The sequence below is a fragment of the Microtus oregoni genome, unplaced genomic scaffold, assembly GCF_018167655.1.
Source record: "Microtus oregoni isolate MIOR12 unplaced genomic scaffold, Mior012 000019F_ref0000042, whole genome shotgun sequence".
Classification (NCBI taxonomy): Eukaryota; Metazoa; Chordata; class Mammalia; order Rodentia; family Cricetidae; genus Microtus; species Microtus oregoni.
In genome coordinates, this window is record NW_024543078.1 from 6,683,009 (window position 1) to 6,705,350 (window position 22,342).

A 22,342-nucleotide genomic window follows, 5' to 3' on the forward strand; every position below is an offset into this window, starting at 1 on the left:
TTCTATTTGTGATATATGAAATAAAGACATTTAAAATTTTAGCCTAATAGAGATGGCATGATGATCCAATGAAATAATATATTCTGTAAATCATTTTGTAAAATCGTGGCCACAAATAAATAACAAACACTAAACATGTTCATACAGAGACTCAGACTCAAAAACCAGCTTTATTTTTCTGTTATTATTTAGTGGTGGCAGTAAAAGCTGATAGAGGGACTCTCTAGCATACTTCATCTCCAGTGATGCATAGAGAAAAAGTTTATACTGCTAAAACCAATGCCAAGTTTATTTCATGCGGAGCTATGTATAGGTCCACTATTTTAAAGGCAGACTTAATCTTAAGATCAATACCAATCATCTGGAACAATGTGCCAAAATTTTCTATACTTTACCTTTCTTAAGATTAAAATCTGATATCTCTTTCATGTTTAGCACTCAGTGTAGCAATTCCAGGTTTATTTCCTAGAGGACAGTTGCACAGATCTCAGGGACTCTCTAGCTTCTCCTCTCAAGTCTTTAGTCACTGGGCAGCTCCACTGTGTTTGCCTCTCTTTGACATTTCTTATTGTTTGTCTAACTCCTGAACTCTCTAAACACAGAGAAGCCTCACTGCCTCCACAGATCAATTTAGGAGGCGCTGAACTACTTTATGAGCGGTGAAAGAAAAGGTTTGCCGTAAACCTTACTGCAATATAGAAGTGTTTACGTTATTTCATTTCTGTTACAAAATATCTTAGAAGGCAACTTAAGGATGGAAGGACTTATTTCCTCTGTATAAGAAAAGTCCATTATGGAAAAAAGGGAAGGGCGTGTTGCACTTATAGCAAGGAAGCAGAAAGCAATCAATGCTAGTGCTCATTATTTTTCTTTATTTCCCCATTTTATTCACTGCCAAGCTTCAGCCCATGGGATGGATAGTGCTGTCTACAATAAATTCGGGTCTTTCTTCTTTACTTAAACCTTCCTACAGTAGTCTTCAAAGACAAGCCTAGAAGTGTCTCTCCTAGATGACCCTAAATCCATTCAAGTTCACAGTAAATATAAACCTTCACACATGCAGAGATTACGTTTATACAGGCATGATCCAACACATCCAAACCAGAAGTCCTTTGTAATGAAAATGAATTATTACTAACAGAAGCAGAATGTTCTGTCTTCAAAAAGATTTGCCTGGTTCAGAGGTTGAACAAAAGGGAATTCACAGAAAAATGTGATTGACTTCAGTAGAGTCTTACACTAAACAAGTATTTAAACAGAAGAAAAATTCAGTGAGTCATTGGTTCAAATTACACCTGAAATCCTCCATAATGATAGCCTGTACAGATTCAGAAGTGCCACCCAGAAGTCACTCAAGTTACTGCCCTGTTGATTCAACAAGATGACTCTGCATTTTCACAAGATGAATAGCATATTAGTGCCATATTAAAAATGTATCTTGTGCTGACCCTATGTTAGTCACTGAGCATGATTTGCTTATTAAATACATTATCTGAAAAGTGAGTCATAATATTTCTATTGTTTCATGAATTATAAAAACAGAGAGAGAAAGAAATGCAGAAATTTTAAGATTTTTCTGAAGTTGCAGGTTATAAAAAGTAGGACCAAAGGACTGAGTCACTATTTGATATTGCTTTCATAGTGTTAGGAATTGAATGTGATGTGAGATGGAACTAATTAGTGTAGCAAATATGTAATTCATGTACTTAGTATATTGAAACTTGTTAATAATTTGTCTTACAGCAAGTGTTTAAGACATGAGCCTTCGTTCTCACTCATCCCGGGTTCTAATATGTAGACACTTCCATAGATGACCTTGAAGTTCCCATTGCCTCATACTTGTATACACTGTGGAGCCCAGGGTCAGTTCATCTGTAGAGGTACCAAAGTTTGTTTGGTACTAAACCTAAATGCCATCATCTTGAAGCTCTCTTACAATTTGGAACAAATCAAACCAAGTTTAGTGCACAAATCTAGTCCTCAAATAGCTTCAAGGAGAAGACTTCATGTGCTTCTCAAGTTTTGATATGTCAATCAGCAGTTTAAAATTCAAGTTATTGAAGTCTACTTTGAACTGAGACATCTGCCCAGCTCTGGAGTTGGCGTGGCCATGTGGTGCTAGCCTTAATTTTATATTATTGAGTGGAGTTGTTGCCAGATTTACTTAATTCTGAATCAGCCTGCAAAATTATGATCTTTTAAATTATCTATTACTTTACACAAAGACAAAATCATACCATTATATTCAAACAGAGGGGTGATATTGATACAATTTTAATTCCTATAGTTTTGTTCCAATCAAGAATCCTTCCCACCACATACTATGTTTTTCTTTGAAATAATTCTTAATTCTTTTTATCCTTTTTTACCAAAGATATTTAAGGGTGTAGAGATCTGATTTTATATTACATAGTATATTTTTGTGTTATTTTTCTTCATTGTCAACATGGAATAATTCTAGAATTCCCTGAAGTCAAGTATTATTTCATGAGCTAGTAAAATTATTTAAAAGATATTCTGCATATCAACAGGCAGTTGAGAATTCTAGATGTGAGCCAATATCTTCCAATTTATTTACCATTTGCTTTAAATCTGCAGGAACTTTACAACGATATTCTTTAATGAAAAGGAACTGGGGTAATTGTATTCCTTTTATTTTTATTTTGTAAATTTCTTGTGAATAGGAAATCAGAGAGATTAAAAATTCATAATGTAAACTACATCCTTGTAGTCGGAGGCCATTTGTTTGTTTCCCAGCTGGCCAGACTCCTGAAATAACCACACAAAACTGTATTAATTAAATCACTGCTTGAACTATTAGCTCTAACTTCTTATTGGCTAGCTTTTACATCTTAATTTAACCCATTTCCATTATTTTATATTTTACCATGAGGCTCTTGGCCTCCCGAAAAAGTTCCTGCATATTTGTCTCTAGCAGTGGCTCCCTGGCTTCTCTCTCCTCTGCCTCCTTTCTCTCAGCATTCAGTTTAGTTTTCCCCACCTAGCTACGGTCTGCCCTGCTATAGGTCCAAAGCAGTCCTTTAGTAACCAATGGTATTCACAGCATACAGAGGAGAACCCCATATCACATCCTGACTTCACAAACATTAGTAAATTGGCCTACATTAATGGATTTCTGAAATAAACATATCTGGCTTAGATCTAAGCCTGGAATAACAAGGACTGTGAAAGATTTCTTTAAGTAGGTAGGGCAGTGGCATGCATGTTCATAAGGTGAAATTTAATCTCTAATGCATCAGTGTCAGGAGATAATGGGTCCATTAGGCTGATAAGAATGCAAACATTGTCAGGGAAGTGTATCACCAAGGGGTTTCTCATCAAGTGACAAGTCAGCTAAAACGTTGGTCTAGAATGTTTCAAACTCTAGAATCATTAAAAAAATAATATCCATTGATTGTAAGTTGCTTTGCCTATGACATTTCATGGCATCAGCCCACGTTGATGAAGAACATGATTTTTAAAATGTTGTACCTGCCAGGGGTTGACAAGTGATGTGTCCGTGTTCATATATTCACCTAAACCTTGTGGCTTCTACAATGTGCAAGATTTCCATTTTCAATGTGACATATTTGAAAGAGCAAACCCATTTTGTGGCAATTTCAAAAAAAGAAAAACTTCTAAGCAAAAAGAGGTATGAGTTTAACGCAGTCCATTAAAGTTGCCTATGCGTACCCAGAGTTAAGAGGCCCTAAAATAGAAAATGCTTTCCCCAGCAAGGCACAGCAATGTCTAGGTTTATTTTGGATAAAACACTGCAGGTGTTTTTTCTTAGTTTAGATTTAATTGCACCCAGGAGAAATTCATGTACAGTTTTGCATATTTTCAACATCCTGGCCACGGTGGTATATTTTATTTTAATTGAAAAAGAAAGGTGATAAATACATTTACTTACAGTTTTATTTGATGATACAAGGTTTGCTTAGCATCTAATTTTCATCATGAAAATTCACTGAGGCCCTATCATTCCACCTTGTAATTAATGTATGGACTCATTGCCTTTCTCTGGTTGCCACCGTCTCTGATTGTCCTTCTCATTTCAAGCCTATTTTTTTTTATTAAGTCTCTCAGGATTTCTATCTATTATATACAAATCCCTCCCTAAATTTTCACTCGTAAACCATTAATCATTATTGGTAGCTGATTAGCATTTGATTTTTTCTGGAAGTATATTCAAAAACATGGGGACTCTGGGCAGTTCTCTGTTGCTGTTTCCTACATTCAGAGAAGAGGTACTGGATTTGTGGTCTTCATATCTGTTTCACAAGCCAGAGAGTGTGTACCTCTAGGCTACTCTGTGAGATGTGCTGAAATCTCACCATCAAACATGAAAACCAGATTTAACAGATTTTATTTGTTAAAAAATATTTGGTTGCATCTCTGCAGAGATGCCTCAGTGGTTTCTATGCAGTATTTTGTTATAGAGACCCAGGTTCAGTTTACAGCAGTCAGATGGTGACCAACGACTCCCTCTCATGACAGTTCTTGAGGATCAGACACCATTTTCTGATCTCTGAAGACACTGATTATATATGGTGCATTGTCACATATGCAAATAATACACCCATAGACATGAAAATAGCAAGAAAAATTGCATACACTATAGTGTATTTGGACTTAAGCTTTAAAACACAGGCGGTGTGTATTATTAAAGAGCATCCACAAGCATTTCAGACATAAGTGCAAGCTGGATTGCCAAAAAAAAGTGTAAGGATGCTTTTGTCTTTAAGCCACTCCTCTTCTGAGCACCACCCAGTTGAGAGTCAATATCTAAATAAGGAACTCACAGGGTCTACTTTGTACTTCAGATCACAGAAATGCTGGTTTGAAGTTCTATGTTGAGGATGCTCAACTGTGGTCAAATGAAGAAACAGGGCAGACGTGCCACTTTGGGTGACGGATATTCAGGGTTACCCTCAGCAATGTCACAATCCTCATCAGCAAGTCTCCTCCACTCTTCCATCCATTCACATTATTTTTCTGTAAACGAATGTTGGGGGCTATTGCTCCTGGCACTGGAAGCATCGGAATATCAGGCAGAGATTCAGTTTCAATTAAGACTCAAAATTCAAAACTGAATATGAACAGCAGGGAAATGAAAAGCACATAAATATAAAATAATGATCCATCTTATAATAGAAAACTTTGTAGCCTTTGTGCCCACACTCTTGCATGTATGCACAGACTGTCCACAGCTCAAGTCATGCTGCTTTGCACATTGATATTCTTTCACTTGAACTGTATTTGGCTCTGAAAAATCTCAGGGAAATACTAAATACCATCAAAGTAACAATGTAGATCTTGGAAACAACACATAATCACATCATATAGTCATCTGAAATGTTCACTGCCTTTTAGATTTAAGTTCACACATGTAAATTTTTATCCAATTTAATTCAAAACGTGGATACCATTATTTCTGCAGTTTTAGTTAATATTACATTAACACAGTCAAAAGCCTTACAGGATTTGTCATTTCCATGTGATCTTATGCAATGCACATGAACATATACAAATGTGTATTTATACAAGTACGTGGATTATTGTCATTTTTTCTAAAATTTAGAGCAGAATTTTATATATTTCCTTTCAAAATTTATTTTCCACATAAGTAATATGAATATACATTACAGAGATGAGTTGTGGATCTAAATCATTCTTTGTCAGTGCCTATGTAATGAGCATCTGTATTGCAATCGTTTGTCTTTGTATCTCTTGTCTTCCCTAATTAGAAAAAGTGGATAATTTCAAAACATTTAGTACACAATTTATGTTTTTATTTCTAAGATTGTAAACAGAGTCTGAAAGACAAATGTCACTGCATAACTAAGAATGAACTTAAAACACTCACTAGTAAGTGAAAACTTAAATATTTAAAAAAATATCTTTGTATTAGTCAACAACTCTTGTGTGTGGGGTCTGTTCAGAACTTTTCTTAAGATATTAAGTGGCATTCCTTTGGAGAAAACTATACTGTAGCCTTTGACTACAGATGTCAACTGCAAATAGTTTCTTGGTAGGGAAGGGACTCTATGTCCACTTCCTTCTCTCAGTACTGGAGTCCATATTTCTTTTTTTAATTTTGTTTTGTTTTGAAAGAGAAAGAGGGGAAAACATAAAATTGGTTGGGTAAGAAAGTAGAAAGACTCTGGGAAGAGTCGAGGAGGGGAGGATAAAACATGATCAAAATACATTCTAATAAAAATATTAATATTTAATTTTTTCTTTTATTCTTGAGATTATAACATGATTACAGCATTTCCTTCCCTCCAAACCCTGCCATAAACCCTTCCTTGCTCTCTTTAAAATTCATGGCCTCTTTCTTCATTATTTGTTGTTATGTGGATATATGTACACATATATGTATATCCCTAAATATAACATGCTCAGTCTGTATAGAGCTACTAGGATGTATGTTTTCAGGGCTGACCATCCATTACTGGCCAAGCAGCTGGTGTCCTCTCCTGTAAAGAAAACTATTTCTCCTACTCTTAGCACGCCTTAGTCATCTATAGTTTTTTATGTAGGGTAGAGACCCTATGGTATTTCTCCTATCTACTTTGCATGTCTATCGCTGTTATCTTTGTTCAGTGCATGCTGTAGAAAGTCATGTTAATGACTCTTCATGAGCCTCTTAGACAGTATTAGAAGACACACTCTCATAGTAAATTCTGTGATCCTCTGTCTTGCGGTTCTTCCAGCCCTTCTTTCATAATGTTTCCTGAGCACTGGGTGTAGGAAATATGCTACACCTAACCTCTATAGTTAGATGAAGTGGAGATTGATTATTACTGGCTTAACTGCTAATATCCACATATAAAGGAATGCATACTATATTTGGCTTTCCAGATCTGAGAAACCTCACTCAGGATGGTTTTTTCCTAGTTCCATCTATTTATCTGTGGATGTAATGATTTAAGTTTTCTTTATCTGAGTAATACCCCATTACACACCACATTTTATCTTTTCATTCATTGACAGAGACCTAGTTTGTTTCCAGAATCTGACTATTAGGATAAAAGCAGCCACGAACATTCATTCTGTAGTAGGATGAACCATCCTTTGAATATATCCCCAAGAGTGGTATAGATTCATCTTGGGGTAAATCAATTTCCATCTCTCTGAGGAATTATCACAGTGATTCCCATACTGGTTGTATAAGTGTGTACTACTACCAGCAATGGAAGAGTGTTTCTTCTAGTCCACATCCTTGCAGCATTAAAGATTACTAGTTTTATTGATCTTAGCTATTCTGACAGGTGTAAGCAGAAATATCAAAGTAGTTTTGACTTGCATTTTCCTAATGGTTAAGGACATTGAAATTTTATGTGTCTCTTAGCCATTAGAGTCTCCTCTTCTGAAAATTCCCTGCTTATAACTGTAGACCAGTTTTAAATTGGGTTATTTGTTTTCTTAATATCTAGTTCTTTATTTATTTATATATTTTGGATACTAGCCCTTTTTTGGATGTGTATTTGGTAAAAATATTTGCTTTCTGTTGGCTGCAACTATGTCTGGATGATAGTTTCCTTTGCCTTATAGATGTTATGCAGTTTCATGAGGTACCATTAATTATTTGTTGATCTTAGTGCCTGCATTAACAGTGTTCTGCTCAGGAAGTCATTCCCTATGCCAATGAGTTCAAGACTACACCCTACTTTCTGTTCTAGCAGATCCGTTGTATCTAATTTTATGTTGAGGTTTAGATTTTGATTCATTTAGACTTTGATTCACTTAGAGTTATTACACATGTAGGGTAATAAGTATGATATGTTTGGATTCTTCTACATATATTCATCCAGTTTGACCAGCACCATTATTTAAAGTTGCTATGTTTTTCTACTGTGTAGTTATAACTTCTTTATAAAAAAAAAAACTCAGGTGTTCCTTAAACACATTGGCACAGGAGACCATTTCCTAAATATAACCGTCATATCACAGACACTGAGAGAAACAATAAATGGGACCTATAAAACAAAGGACACGGTTTTACAGCTACCTAGAAAATGGGAAAAAAATCTGCACCAAACCCACATCAGACAGAGGGCTAATCTCCAAAATATACAAAGAACTCATGAACTTAGACATCAAAAGGACAAATAACCCAATAAAAAATGGGGTACAGACCCAGACAAAGAACTCTGAACAGAAGAATCTAAAATGGCTAAAAGAAACTTAAATAAATGCTCAACATTCTTAGTCATCAGAGAAATGCAAATCAAAATAACTCTGAGATTTCATCTTACAGCTCATATTGAGTAAGGCAACTCAGACCCAGAAAGACAAATATCATATGTACTCACTCATAAGTGGGTTTTAGACAGAAAGCAAAGAAAACCAGTCTACATTTCACAATCCCAGAGAATCTAGACAACCATGAGGACCCTAAGAGAGACATACATGGATCTAATGTACATGGGGTTAGAAAAAGATAAGATCTCCTGAGTAAATTGGGAGGGAGCATGGGGACCATGGGAGAGGGGAGAAGGGGAGAACACCGGAAAGGAAGGGAGCAGAGAAAAATGTGTAGCTCAGTAAAATCTAAAAAAAAATTAAATAGAAAAAACTAGGTGTTCATAGGTGCATTGATTTATGTATGGGCCTTCCATTCAATTTCAGTGATCAATCTATATGTTTTTGTGCCAATACAGTATACAAAAATGGATTTTTAATAGTGTAACTCTGTAGTAATACTTGAAATTGGTTATAGTGATACCTCAGTTCTTTGATTATTCAATGTTGTTTTAGCTATCCTGAGTTTTTTGTTGCTGTTTTTTCCATGTGAAGCTGAAAATTTTCCTTTTAAGATATGGAAAGAAGTGGGTTGGAATTTGGTGGGGTTTGCATTGAATCATTGGATTGCCTTTGGTAGAATAGATACTTTTAATGTTAATCCTACTGATCCATGATCATGGGAGATCTTTCATCTTCTGATATCTTCTTCAGATTTTTACTTCAAAGACCTGAAGTTTTTCTTGTGCAAGTCTTTCACCTGCTTAAGTAAAGTTACCCCGAGATAATTTTCATTATTTGAAGCCATTGGAAAGGGTGTTGTTTCCTTGACTTCTTTTTCTTTTTGTGCATTAATTTAGTATCCAGCTACTTTATTGAAAGAGTTTATCAAGTTTTTTGGTGAAATTTTTAGGATTACTTATGGATATTATTGTATCATCTGTAAATAAATATATTATGATTTCTTCCATTCCAAATTGTATCTCATCTCCTTGATCTCCTACAGTTGTCTTATTGCTCTAAAAATTCAAGTACTATATTGAATAGGTATAGTGAGTGGACAACTTTGTCTTCTTCGTGATTTTAGTGGAATTGCTTTGAGTTTCTTTCCATGTAAGTTGATGTTGGCTGTGGACTTGTTGTAAACTGCCTTTATTTATAAGGACATATCCCTTATGTCTCTAATCTCTCCAGGACTTTCATAATGAAGGTATGTTGAATTTTGTCAAAAAACATCTTTTGCTTCTACTAAGATCATCATATTGTTTTTGTCTTTCAGTCTATTATATGTAGGATCACATTTATCACTTTTTATGTTGAATCATCCCTGCATCTCTAAGATGAAGCCTATTTGATAATAGTGGGCAATCTTTTAGATATATGCTCTTAGGTTCAATTTAGAGGATTTTATTGACAACTTTGCATCTATGTTTGTAAGGGAAATTGTCTTTCATCATTGACTCTTTATGTGGTTTATATATCAGGGTAGCTGTGGCTTCATAAAACGAACTGGGCAATGATCCTTCTGTTTCTATTTTCTGGAATAATGTACGGAATGTTGGCATAACTCTTTTTGAAAGTCTGGTAGAATTCTGCACTAAGACCATCTGGACATGGACACTTTTAAATGGAAGACTTTTTTTATGTTTCTTATTGAGCTGTACATTTTTCTCCACTCCCCTCCCCTCACTTCCTCTACTTCCCCTGGAAGACTTTTATTAACTGCTTCTATTTCACTAGATGTTATGGATCTGTTTACTCCCCTCTTCATTTCTAATTTAGATTCTCTCTCGCTCTCTCTCTCTCTCTCTCTCTCTCTCTCAGTTGATTTGCACAAGTGTTTGTCAATTTTATTGACTGTATCAAAGAACTAACTCTTTGTTTCATTGATTCTTTATAGTCTTCTTTTTTTCTATTTTATTGATTTCATCAATCAATGTTTTTATTTCTTGCTATCTACTCCTTTTGGGTGTGAGTTTTTCTTTTTGAACTAGAGCTTTCAGGTGTGGTGTGAAGTAACTAGTGTGATATCTCCGAATATTTTATGTTGGTACTTAGTGCTATGAAGTTGCCACCTAGAAACTTCTTCTTGTGTCACATACTTGGAGTATGTTGTACATTAATTTTTGTTCAATTCTAGAAAGTCTTTAATCTCTTTTCTGACTCGTTTTTCACTCAGGAGAGAGTTGTTTAGTTTCTAAGAGTTTGTAAGCTTTTTGTTGCTTCTGTTGTTGTTGATCTTCACCTTAATCCACAGTGGTCAGATAGGATGCAGGATGTTATTCCAATTTTATTGCATCTTTTGAGATTTGCTTTGTGCCTGTGTACCTGTTCAGTTTTGGAGAAAGTTCCATGTGGTGTTGAAGAAAGTATGTTCTTTTGTGTTTGGATGAAATGTCCTGTAGATATCTGTTGCATGAATTTGATTTTTAACATCAGTTAACTCCAGCATTTCTCTGTTTAGTTTTTGCTGGATGACTTGTCGCTGACAAGTGCAGGGTGCTAAAGTATCCCACTAACCGTATGTGAAGGTCAAAACATGACTTAAGCGGTAATAGTGTTTCTTTTACAAACTTAGGTGCATTTGTGTTTGGGGCATAGATGTTAAAATTGAAGTGTCCTCTTGGATTTCTTTCCCTCTGATAAGTATGTAGTATTCTTTTCCATCTCTTTTGATTAGTTTTGGTTTGAAGTCATTTTGTGAGATATTAAAGCAGCTATGTGAGCTTGTTTCTTAGGTCCATTTTCTAAGACTATGTTCTCCATCCTATTATTCTGTGATAGAGGTTCTTAAAGAAGAAATAAATAAAATTTTTAAAGAAAACCCAAGAAATAAATAATCTCAGACCCATAAATCAAAAGGGAAACATACATACAAACATACTCCCCAAAATAATAACAGGAATCAGCAAACAATCCTTATTAATATGACTCAAAAATCAGTGGTCTCAATTTCCCAATAAAAAGGCACAGACTAAGAGAATGAATGCAAAAAAAGGAAAAAAGTATCCATTCTTCTGTTACATAAAAAAATACCTTAACATCAAGACATTTCTCCAGAATAAAATCAATCAAAAGAGACAAAGAAGGTCATTTCATATTAGTCACAGGAGAAAAGCCATCAAGAGGAAATCTCAATACTAAATTCTATGCCCCAAATACAAGGGCACCCTCATATGTAAAAGAAACACTTCTAAAGCTTAAATCATACATTAAACCACACACACTAATAGTGGGAGACTTCAACACTCCCCTCTCACCACTGGACAGGTCATTAAGACATAAAATGAACAGAGATATAAGAGAACTAATAGATGTTATAACTCAAATCGACTTAACAAATATCTATAGAATATTCCATCTAAACCAAAAAGGATATACCTTCTTCTCAGCAACTCATGGAACCTTCCCAAAACTGACCACACACTCGGTAACAAAACAAATCTCAACAAATACAAAAAAAAAATGGTATAACCCAATGTACCTTATCAGATCACCATGGTTTAAAACTACAAGTCAACAGCAATACTAATTCCAGAAAACCCACAAACACATGGAAATTAAATAGTCCTCATCTGAATCATCAATGGGTCAAGGAAGAAATAAAGGGAGAAATTAGACTTCCTAAAATTCAATGAAAATGACCACAGAACATACCCAAATTTATGGGACAAAATGAAAATAGTGTTGAGAGGAAAGTTCATAGCACTAAGTACCTTCACAAAGAAGTAGGAAAAATCCTACACTAGTGAATTAACAGAATATTGGAAAACTTTAGAACAAAAAGAAACAAACTTCTCTAAGAGAACTAGATGGCAGGAAATAATCAACTTGAGATCTGAACAACATAGAAACAAAGAAAACAATACACAGAGAACCAATGAGACAAAGAGTTGGTTCTTCAAGAAAATCAACAAAATAGACAAACCTTTTTCCAAACTAACCAAAAGGCAGAGAGAGAACATCCAAATTAACAATATCAGAAATGAAAAGGGGGACATAACAACAGACACAGAGGGAATCATCAGATCATATTTTGAAAACCTGTACTCCACAAAATTGGAAAACTTAAAGGAAATGGACAACTTTCTGAATAAATATCACTTACCAAAATTAAATCAAGACTAGATACGCAAATCAAACAGACCTATAACTGCTGAAGAAATAGAAACAGTCATCAAAAGTCTCCCAACCAAAAAAAGCCCAGGACCAGATGGTTTAGAAGAACTAATACCAATGCTCCTCAAATCGTTCCACACAACAGAAACAGAAGGAACATTGGCAACTCTTTTTATGAGTCTACAATTACCCTGATACCCAAATCACAGAAAGACATTACTAAGAAAGGTAATTACATACCAATCTCACTCATGAACTTGGATGCAAAAATACTAAATAAAACAGGTTAACAGGTCACTCACTTCTGAGGCCTGAATCAGAACTATCTTTTAAACATGAAAGAACCTTTAAATATAACACTTATCCATAAGTTATAAGATTCTCAAACTAGTCTTCAGGGGCAATTCAGACTTTTGTTGAGATGTGGCTTTATTGTAATAGACAATAAGGTGCCCTTTGTGTCAGTGCCATGGGAGAGATGCTTGCAGAAGGTCATATGGAGTGCTCATGTGGGGCCCAGGTTAGCTTATAAAACTACACATAACAGTAAAGAAACAGAAGTGAAGAAAAATTCTAGGTCAATTTTTGTATTTTAATTTTTTCTTTATATTTGTATGTGTGCCCACCGTGTGTGTGTGTGTGTGTGTGTGTGTGTGTGTGTGTGTTGATGTCTGTGTGTGTTCATCTGCATGTGTCATGGCATAACTGTGGTGATCATAAGACCACTTTTGGGAGTCAGTTCTCTCCTTCCATTATGTGGTTCCTTGGGATCAATCTCAGGCCATCTTGGTGGCAAGGACATTTACCTACTGAGCCATCTTGTTCACCAAAGTTTTTTTTTTGTTTTGAGTAAATATCTTAATAATAATTGATGATAATTTTAATCAGAAAATGGTTTTAGAATGAATAGTAAACTCTTTAGATAACACGTAACTTTAGTCTGTGAGCCAAACAGAGTGATATGGCTGAATTAAATGATGAAGTTCTTAATAACTTATCACCTTTTGTGTAAAATTCTCTTTCCTTCCTCAGAATAAAAGCTTGAAGAACAAATTGTTGTCCGGAAGCAAGCTGTGTGGGATTCATGCAAAAGAGGTGAGTAAATATGACTTTTTCACAAGTGTACCTGGTTAAGATCATTATTGAATTAAATCTTGTGTAATCTAAAGAACTAATGGCTTTTCCCCTAACACAAATGAAATACTGAATGCAAAATGAAATACATTTTAGTTTTTGTATGCATCTAGTTATTCCAACGTTACACAAATGAAAAAATAGAAATGTACCCAATATCATCTTCATAAAAATGAATTTTTAACACCTGTCTCATTGTATGAACCAATTCTCCCCAGCAGGAAATTATAAGATGCCCACTGTATTTTCCTTAAGCTTTGTGACATTTATATGCCACCAGCAAAGTTCGTAGGATTGTATTAGCTTACCAGGTAAACAGACATGCTTGTTCTATTTCCTGTGCAATTAGATTTTCTTATATATAACTCAAGGAAGAACAAACATTTAGTCACAATAGTCAGTTTTATCTAACTCTGACCTGATGGTAAGTTCAAAATAGAAACAAAGAAAACCAGCCCACAAATCACAATCCGAGAGAACCTAGATAACAATGAGGACCCTAAGAGAGTTATACATAGATCTAACATACATGGTTGTGGGGTAAAGGGAACACTCTTGCATTGCTGGTGGGAATGTAAGCTGGTACAGCCACTTTGGATGTCAGTGTGGCAATTTCTCTTAAAATAAGGAAACAACCTTTCTCTAGACCCAGTAATACCACTTTTGGGTAAATATCCAAAGGATGCTCAATCATGCCACAAGGACATGTTCTCAACTATGTTCATAGCAGCATCGTTTGTCATAGCCAGGACCTGGAAACAACCTAAATGCCCCTCAACCAAAGAATGGATAAGTAAAATATGGTACATTTACACAATGGAGTACAACACAGCAGAAAAAATAACAACAGCTTGAATTTTGCAAGAACATGGATGGAGCTAGAAAACATTATTTTGAGTGAGGTAACCCAGACACAGAAAGACAATTGTCACATGTACTCACTCATAGGTGGTTTTTAAACATAAAGCAAAGAAAGCCAGCCTACAAACCACAATCCCAGAGAATTTAGACAACAATGCAGACACTAAGAGAGACTTACATAGATCTAATCTACATGGGAAATAGAAAAAGAAATGATCTCCTAAGTAAAGTGGGAGCATGGGAACCTTGAGTGAGGGTTGAATAGGAGGAGAGAGGCAGAGAGGGGAGCAGAGAAAAATGTAGAGCTCAATAAAAATCAATTAAAAAAATAGAACTGTATCTTGTAGGAACTATTAAAGAGAGTAGTAAAGTAATAGTGAAGTTTACAAGTGAGTGTAGGTTAAAGACAAGAGTGCCGGTGTCTCCGGGGCACTTAGAAAGCATACATGAAGAAAGCTCACCCACTGAAAATCCCATGAGTTATAAGGAACAGGCAAGGAAGCATTAACATTCCAGGAAGACCTGATGTCTATGAAGAAAATGGGAAGGAACGAAGCTTAAGAGAAGAAAGATGACTTTAAAGTTTGAAAGTTGACCCCTCCAAAGATGTCCAGAAGGGAGAATGAGCTGCTTAAACAGGTCCATCATTGTCTAACTATGAAATTATCCTACTTCCCTTAAGTTACAAATACCTTTCCCATCACCTTTCTATAGGTGGAATAGGGAAATTAGGAAAAAAACGTAATCTCCCTTCCTCTCCTGCTTGTAAGAACAAGGTCACATGCTTAGGCAATATGAGGGCTCAAAATATATTCTAAGACAAAGCCATTATCAAGAACACTATACTTCAAGCTTGCATGTAATATGATCATTTGGAGAATAAATTTCATATATATATATACATGTATGTATATATATGAGAATGAATGAAATAAGCTGTAATTTGGCATCCATATATACATATGGATGGGTATATATGGATATGTGTGTATATGTGTATATATCCATCCATGTGTGCATATATATATATATATATGATATAAATACATACATACACAATGGATGGAAAGCTTTAAGACAAAGAAAGTAAGTGGTGTCGAGTCTCTATAAAAAGGAAAATAGAACTGGTTAGTTTGTGGATCTGATGCAAGGAAGGGCTTCATTTCATCGCATTTTGCTCTGTTTGGGTAAAAATCAGCATGACATTGTTCATATAATTGGGGTTGTTGAAACAGGAAAAATGGGCATTGGGAAAGCTTTGAATACTGTGATATAGTAAATAGAGTGGTGTTTTAAATAAGAAGTGTCTAAGCCACGTGTGGTGCAGGTACCTGTGATACCAACACCTGGGCTATAAGACAGGAAAATCAAGAGTTCAAGGTCACTCTAACCCACAACACTGATTCTTGAGGGAGACTTGAGCCATTCAAGACTCTATCTCAAGAAACAACAACAGAAAAGGGAAAATATCTGTATAAAAGTTGCACTGAACATGTAATCAGATCCTCACAAAACTCAAGTACAGGGGAGAAGGGGGCACTAGATGTATCACTGGAGTTTAGAAAATTAAAGAGTTCCTCCATTTATAGTTTATCCTCTTCATTCAAGAATGTTCCTAATTTCCCTCAGTTCAGTGAAAATTAAATCTCATTTGTTCATCATTGTGTTCTTCATGTTATTGCCTTAATGGTTGAAATGCAGTTAGGTTCATATAATTTATTCATTTTGCCATATCTTGTTAAATATTTATAGAATAATATCAGAGCTCAGTATTCTGAGTTAAAAGGGAAATGTTTACACTGTCAAAATAGTATTTTAGAATAATATGTGCAAAATTTTATTATTTGATTCATCATTATTTCTTAAAACAAAGTAACAATCTTTTGTGCTGGAGACTAGCTGAAAGCAGCTCATCATCTCGGCCACGGGCTCTTGGCTCTATACCCGCACAGGAACGAAATACACTGTGATTTGGCATAGAACACCATGTAATGTGGCTTTTCCCCGGGATATATGAACAAATATGTTTTCACTGCACATGGGGAACTAGAAACAGAATGAAGAGAGGCAGCTGCATCTCTGGAATCCTCACCACAGCTTGGGCAACAGCTCATGAAGCTGCATCTCTCTGGCTTTGCTACACAACCAAAGACGACTTAGAGAGTTAGAGATTCCCCTCTACCCCGAAATCACCACTGTTTCTATAACCTTGTTTGACACTGCCAGGAATCTTCTAAGTTCTTGGGCTTCCTGGGCATAGCGAACAACAATTAGCTTCCCGAGTCTTCAGAGCCTGCCTCCTCCCAGAGCTAATGTTTCAATCCAGAGAAAATAGTTATACTACAAACATTAAAAACTGCAAACCCAACACCATCTGCTGTTGCTACCACTATTATTTCATAAAGGGAAAGTTATTTGAACATAAATGTGTAGGAAAGAATTTCCAATTAGACTGTTGTCTCGTAAATAAGACCAAGGAGCTAAAATGTTCTGTCATGGTTGCCTACAGCCTTGTCCTCCTAGCTATCATTGTCATTATCACAGCTTTAATTAGCTCACGCACATGCAGACACTCCATGACCTTCATGATCTTCATGACCTGATATTTGGAATTGCATTTACAATTAGCAATGTATTAAAAATAAAATCACTGAGATTCCAAATTGTGTATAATTTTTAGAGGCTTATCCTTTTGATAGTTTTAACTTATCAAAATATTGCTGACTAGCTAAGACATTTAGCATGTTATATGTTTCAAATTAGCATACATTCCATAATAGATATATTACTTTAGATGTATTGTTTTTGAATACTCTTCATAAAAACCTAAGAAAGGATTTTGCTTAACAGCATACTGATAATTAGTCTGGACTATGAAATACAGATGACATGAGAGTACAAAGAATTCATATCTTCATGATAACACAAGCCAAGAAATCTACTATGATTCTACCATGTTGTAGTCACTAAATATATACACACATACACACCTCACAATAAAAAGTAGAAAATAAAATCTCAATTTAATTCTAATTTTATATACTAAAACCATCACCTAATGTTGCTTTAAATATTTGTTGTTATAATGAAAAGTTTAGAACCTAATGCACACCATCTATGCAAATAGAATATAAGTGGATATCAGAAATAGTGGACATTAGTCCTTCACCTCTTCTGAGAAACTCCAGCACTAATTATCAGGACTGGCAATGGCACTGGACGGGTCACATGAATACTTACTATGAGCAGCAGTGATCTGCCTATTCTCACCCACACTTGTCAACTCTATTGAGAGACTCTTTGGCTTGGGTAAGAGTCCTGAAATTAGGTGGAACAGGATTGTTCTTTAGGAAAGTTAGTGGCCTAAGTGACGATAACCATGTGAATCAGAATCGCCATAGAGATAAACTTAGTGTGAGAGAAGGCTCTGAATCGGTTATCATTATTTCGGACACTTGGGAGACTTTGTAATCAAAATAGTTATAAGAAGCATTAATTTCAACATAAAAGCATAAGTGCCAGAGGTTGAAGGGTCATGTGCAAATATTCTTCATTAATAACCTCTGGCAAACCTATGTTTTTACTAGTAAGTTCAGTCTTCTGATCATGAACATAGGACGTTTATCTGCCCCTATTAGAAAAAGAGAATAACTTTAGGCAGACATGGGATGCTTTGCAAAAGAAAAATGAAATGAGAAATTCAAATATTTGGCTTTGTTACCAAATTCTTTTTTAAGAAATACTTATAATTTAATTAAAATATAAATATATCATTCCCCCTGTCTCTTATTCTTTCCATGCTCCTAATCCCTGCTCCCTCTCAAATTCACAGGCTATGTTTTGATCCTTACTGTTACATATCCATATACAAATATATAAATACATTCTGTTGGGTCTGTTTAGTGTTGCCAGCATATGTATGTTTCTAGGGCTGACCAGTTGGTATCTGGGGAAGACTAATTCTCCTCTCCATCCTGGAATCTGGTCTGGCTTGGTTTTGAAAGGCTTGGTGAATGCTATCACAGTTGCTGTGAGTCCATAAGTAGGGATGTACTAGACTGCTTCACGAATTCTCACATAATTTCAGATCATACAGTGTGCTCTTCTTCACATTATCTGACTTTGTAATATGGGCCAAAGAAGGGAGCACCTACCACTCTTCATTATGTTTTACATATTTGCCCCTTACCATGTGTATATGTGCACATGTGTGTATGTATATGCCCATTTAGATGTTTCTGCCCAGTGAAGTAAGAGGATCTATTATTTCAAGAGTAAGAATGCAGTGAGCTGAAGTACTCTACAGTACTGGTAACTGTGTCTTTTCTAAAAGATTCAGAAGACAGTCTCCTTCTCCAACTTACAGATAAATTATAAGGATGCAGGTAAAGGTGAATGTCACTGGGAACAACTGAGTTTGTTAAATGTTTTTATATTTATAAGGATCTTGGTATAAAACGTGGACTTCTGTAGCGCTGTTCACCCTTGACTAATGGAATTTTCCTGGCATTCTATCTGTTTGTTTGCTAGTGTCTGTTGAAAATACAATGAATTAAATCTTTCCACGCATTTACACCCATGTACCTTAAAAAGCAATTCAGTAAAAACAAAGATAACAGCATCCATACACATGCCTTTGTGTTGTAGGAGGTTGCTTGTTCATTTCCTGGCTGCCCAGACTCCAGAAATAATCACACAGTAACAATATTATTTGCAATACTGTTTGGTCTATAGCTTAAGCATATTTCTGGCTAACCCCTATCTTAAATTAACCCATCTCCACTAATCTGTGTATCTACACGACGCTGTGGCTTAACCGGCAAGGTTTTGTATGTCTGTCTCTAGCTGGGCTACATGACTTCTCTCTAACTCTGTCCTGCTTTCTCCCAGAATTCACTTTAGTTTTTCCCTTCTTAGCCCTACTCTACTCTATCAGGCCAAGCCAGTTTCTTTATTAACCAGTGGTATTCACACCACATCACCTTTGGCTCTCAAAATTAGATTTTTTTATCATGCCTCATTACAGATATTTTCCATGTTTGTGTGTAGAGTAGAAGACAGGAAGTTATTTAAATAACACCTTTGTAAACATATGATTTTTTTTCTTTCTTTTTTTTTATTGAGAAAAGGAGAAAAAAAAAACAAGTTTCCACCTCCTCCCAGCCTCCCATTTCCCTCCCCCTCCTCCCACCCTACGCCCCCTCCTCCCACCCTTCTCCCCCTCCCCCCACTCCTTTCCCCCTCCCTCTCCAGTCCAAAGATCCTACGTAATGTGATGGCTTTGTGGGAGCCTAGCCAGTTTGGATGTTCACCTTCCTAGATATGGACGGAGGGGGGAGGTCCTAGGTCTTACCATAGAAAACCCAAACATATGATTTTTTTTTCTTTTTTTATTGAGAAAAGGAGAAAAAAAAAACAAGTTTCCACCTCCTCCCAGCCTCCCATTTCCCTCCCCCTCCTCCCACCCTTTTCCCCCTCCCCCACTCCTTTCCCCCTCCCTCTCCAGTCCAAAGAGCAGTCAGGGTTTTCTGCCCTGTGGTAAGTCCTAGGTCCTCCCACCTCCGTCCATATCTAGGAAGGTGAACATCCAAACTGGCTGGGCTCCCACAAAGCCATCACATTACATAGGATCAAACCCCCGTGCCATTGTCCTTTGCGTCTCATCAGCCCTCATTGTTCGCCATGTTCAGAGAGTCCAGTTTTATCCCATGCTTTTTCAGTCACAGTCCAGCTGGTCTTGGTGAGCTCTCAATAGATCAGCTCCACTGTCTCAGTGGGTGGGTGCATCTCTCGTGGTCCCGACTTCTTTGCTCATGTTCTCCCTCCTTCTGCTCCTCATTGGGACTTTGGGAGCTCAGTCCAGTGCTCCAGTGTGGGTCTCTGTCTCTATCTCCATCCATCACCAGATGAAGGTTCTATGATGATATGCAAGATATTCGTCAGTATTGCTCAAGGATAGGGTCATTTCAGGTTCCCTATTCTCAGATGCCCAAGGAACTAACTGGGGACCTCAGCTTGGGCACCTGGGAGCCCCTCTAGGGTCAGGTCTCTTGCCAACCCTAAAGTGGTTCCCTTAACTAAGAATTGTGGTTCCGTGCTCCCCTGTCCAACCTTCCTTTATCCCAATCCTCCTGCTTTCCCAAGGCCCGACCTCCTTCCCTTCTAACTTTTCTCTCCCCATCTCCCCTTACCCCCAACCCACCCCACCCCAAGATCCCAATTTTCTCCCCGGCAATTTTGTCTACTTCCCTTAGCCAAGAGGATAACTATATGTTTTTCCTTGGGTTCCCCTTCTTACTTAGCTTCTTTAGATTCACCTATTGTAGACTCCGTGACCCTTATTTATGGCTAGAAACCAATTATGAGTGAGTACATCCCATGTTCATCTTTTTGGGTCTGGGATACCTCACTCAGGATAGTGTTTTCTATTTCCATCCATTTGCATGCAAAATTCGAGAAGTCATTGTTTTTACCGCAGCGTAGTACTCTAGTGTGTATATATTCCATACTTTCTTCTTTTTAAACAGAATGAAATCTTGCTTCCTGGCCCAGATGTCTACGTGTCTGATGTCAAAGCTAAATTTAGTCTTCTCTGTTGATTGTCCAAATTATAGGCTTCTGCTTGACTAGGCTAAAAGGTTTACTCCTGTGCAGTGTGGAAAATTTAAATCTTCAAGATCGAAAATAAAAGTTAGCATAGGCACTAATGCATATCTCTGCTTTTACAGTCGGAAAAAATCCAAGCCCAACTGAAGGAGCTCCATTATGGGAAGAAAGATTTGTTATTTAAGGTAAGCATCTTGGCCGCTTTTCCTCCTAAACGTCTGTCCAACATCTAACATTCTCAAAATAGGACTTTGGCTAATTGAAATTTCCTGGACATTCTAATGAAGAATTGCTCTTGGCTGAGTTGGGGTTCCCTCTGTTTTCCTACCTCTTAATGAAAGCATATAAGTAAATCACTAGGCCCTTTTGTTGTCCAAGGTAGATTTGGTTCTAATGTATTTAAAGCTCCTCTTCCTACATTTTAGCAGGTTTGCTTTGATATATGTTCAGAGACTAGAGGGATAGATTGAGGAAGTTTTTGCACATTCAGTTGACCTTGCAATCTTTACAGAAGTTTACTGACATTCAGTCATGGGTCTGTCTGATCAAAACCTGAATTTCAGAAATCTGTACCCACTGAGAAAATGTGAAGAGAGGAATCCTTAGGGATTCATGGTTCTGAATTCCCGGACTTTAGGAGCATTTTCTTCTGTCACAGGAGGTTTTGCAGAAATGATAAAATTAAAGACCTTTAAAGGGAAAGATTAGCAATGATTTAAATATTTGGATCTTTTTACCAATGAAGCGAGAATGTCAAAATGTCAAGAACGGAGTGTATGTGGTCATAGAAAATGCAGAATAAAGGATAAGGGGCGTATCCCCCAGCTTCCTTGATTTAACCCTGTAGGCAAACCATCAGCCCATTCCCAAATAACCACATGGAGATTTCTCAGCAATTATAAAAGCTCAGCCAATAAATTAGAATTGCTCCTAAGAAGCTCTTACAACTTATATTAACCCATTTTTATCAATCTATGTGCTGCCCCTGACTCCTGTCATTTACCTGTCCTCTTGAGTGCCTTGTTCCCTCTCCATCTGGCTAATGACTGCCCTTCTTAGTCCCAAAGAGCTCTCTCCCTGTCCAAAAGTGTCATCTAACTTCTTCCTGCCTAGCTATTGGCCATCTAGTTCTTTATTAAACCAATGTAAGCAACACATCTTCACAGTGTGCAGAAAGATTGTTCCACAGCATATACCCAATGCATTAATTTCAGATTTGTCATCTTGAATACTATAGAACACTCTGTGTTGTGTAACTAAGTTCATGACAATTCCTTACAGCCCAGGAACATTCTCACCCAGGAACAGAAAGTAAAGGTCCTTGACTTGTATTCTTTTTCAATCTACTTTTTCTTCTGGAGTACTGAGATAA

At 36.5% G+C, this 22,342-nt stretch overlaps 1 protein-coding gene across 2 annotated transcripts in view; it reads left to right on the plus strand.

Annotated features, from left to right (window-relative positions):
- LOC121459512 (leucine zipper protein 2) overlaps nucleotides 1-22,342 on the plus strand; it is a 334,680-nt gene that overhangs the window by 244,328 nt on the left and 68,010 nt on the right. For both annotated transcript variants that reach the window (XM_041669388.1, XM_041669387.1), the window contains exons 6-7: nucleotides 13,402-13,464; nucleotides 21,093-21,155. In XM_041669388.1, coding sequence (XP_041525322.1) covers nucleotides 13,402-13,464; nucleotides 21,093-21,155 — 126 coding nt within the window. The remainder of the gene's footprint in view (nucleotides 1-13,401; nucleotides 13,465-21,092; nucleotides 21,156-22,342) is intronic.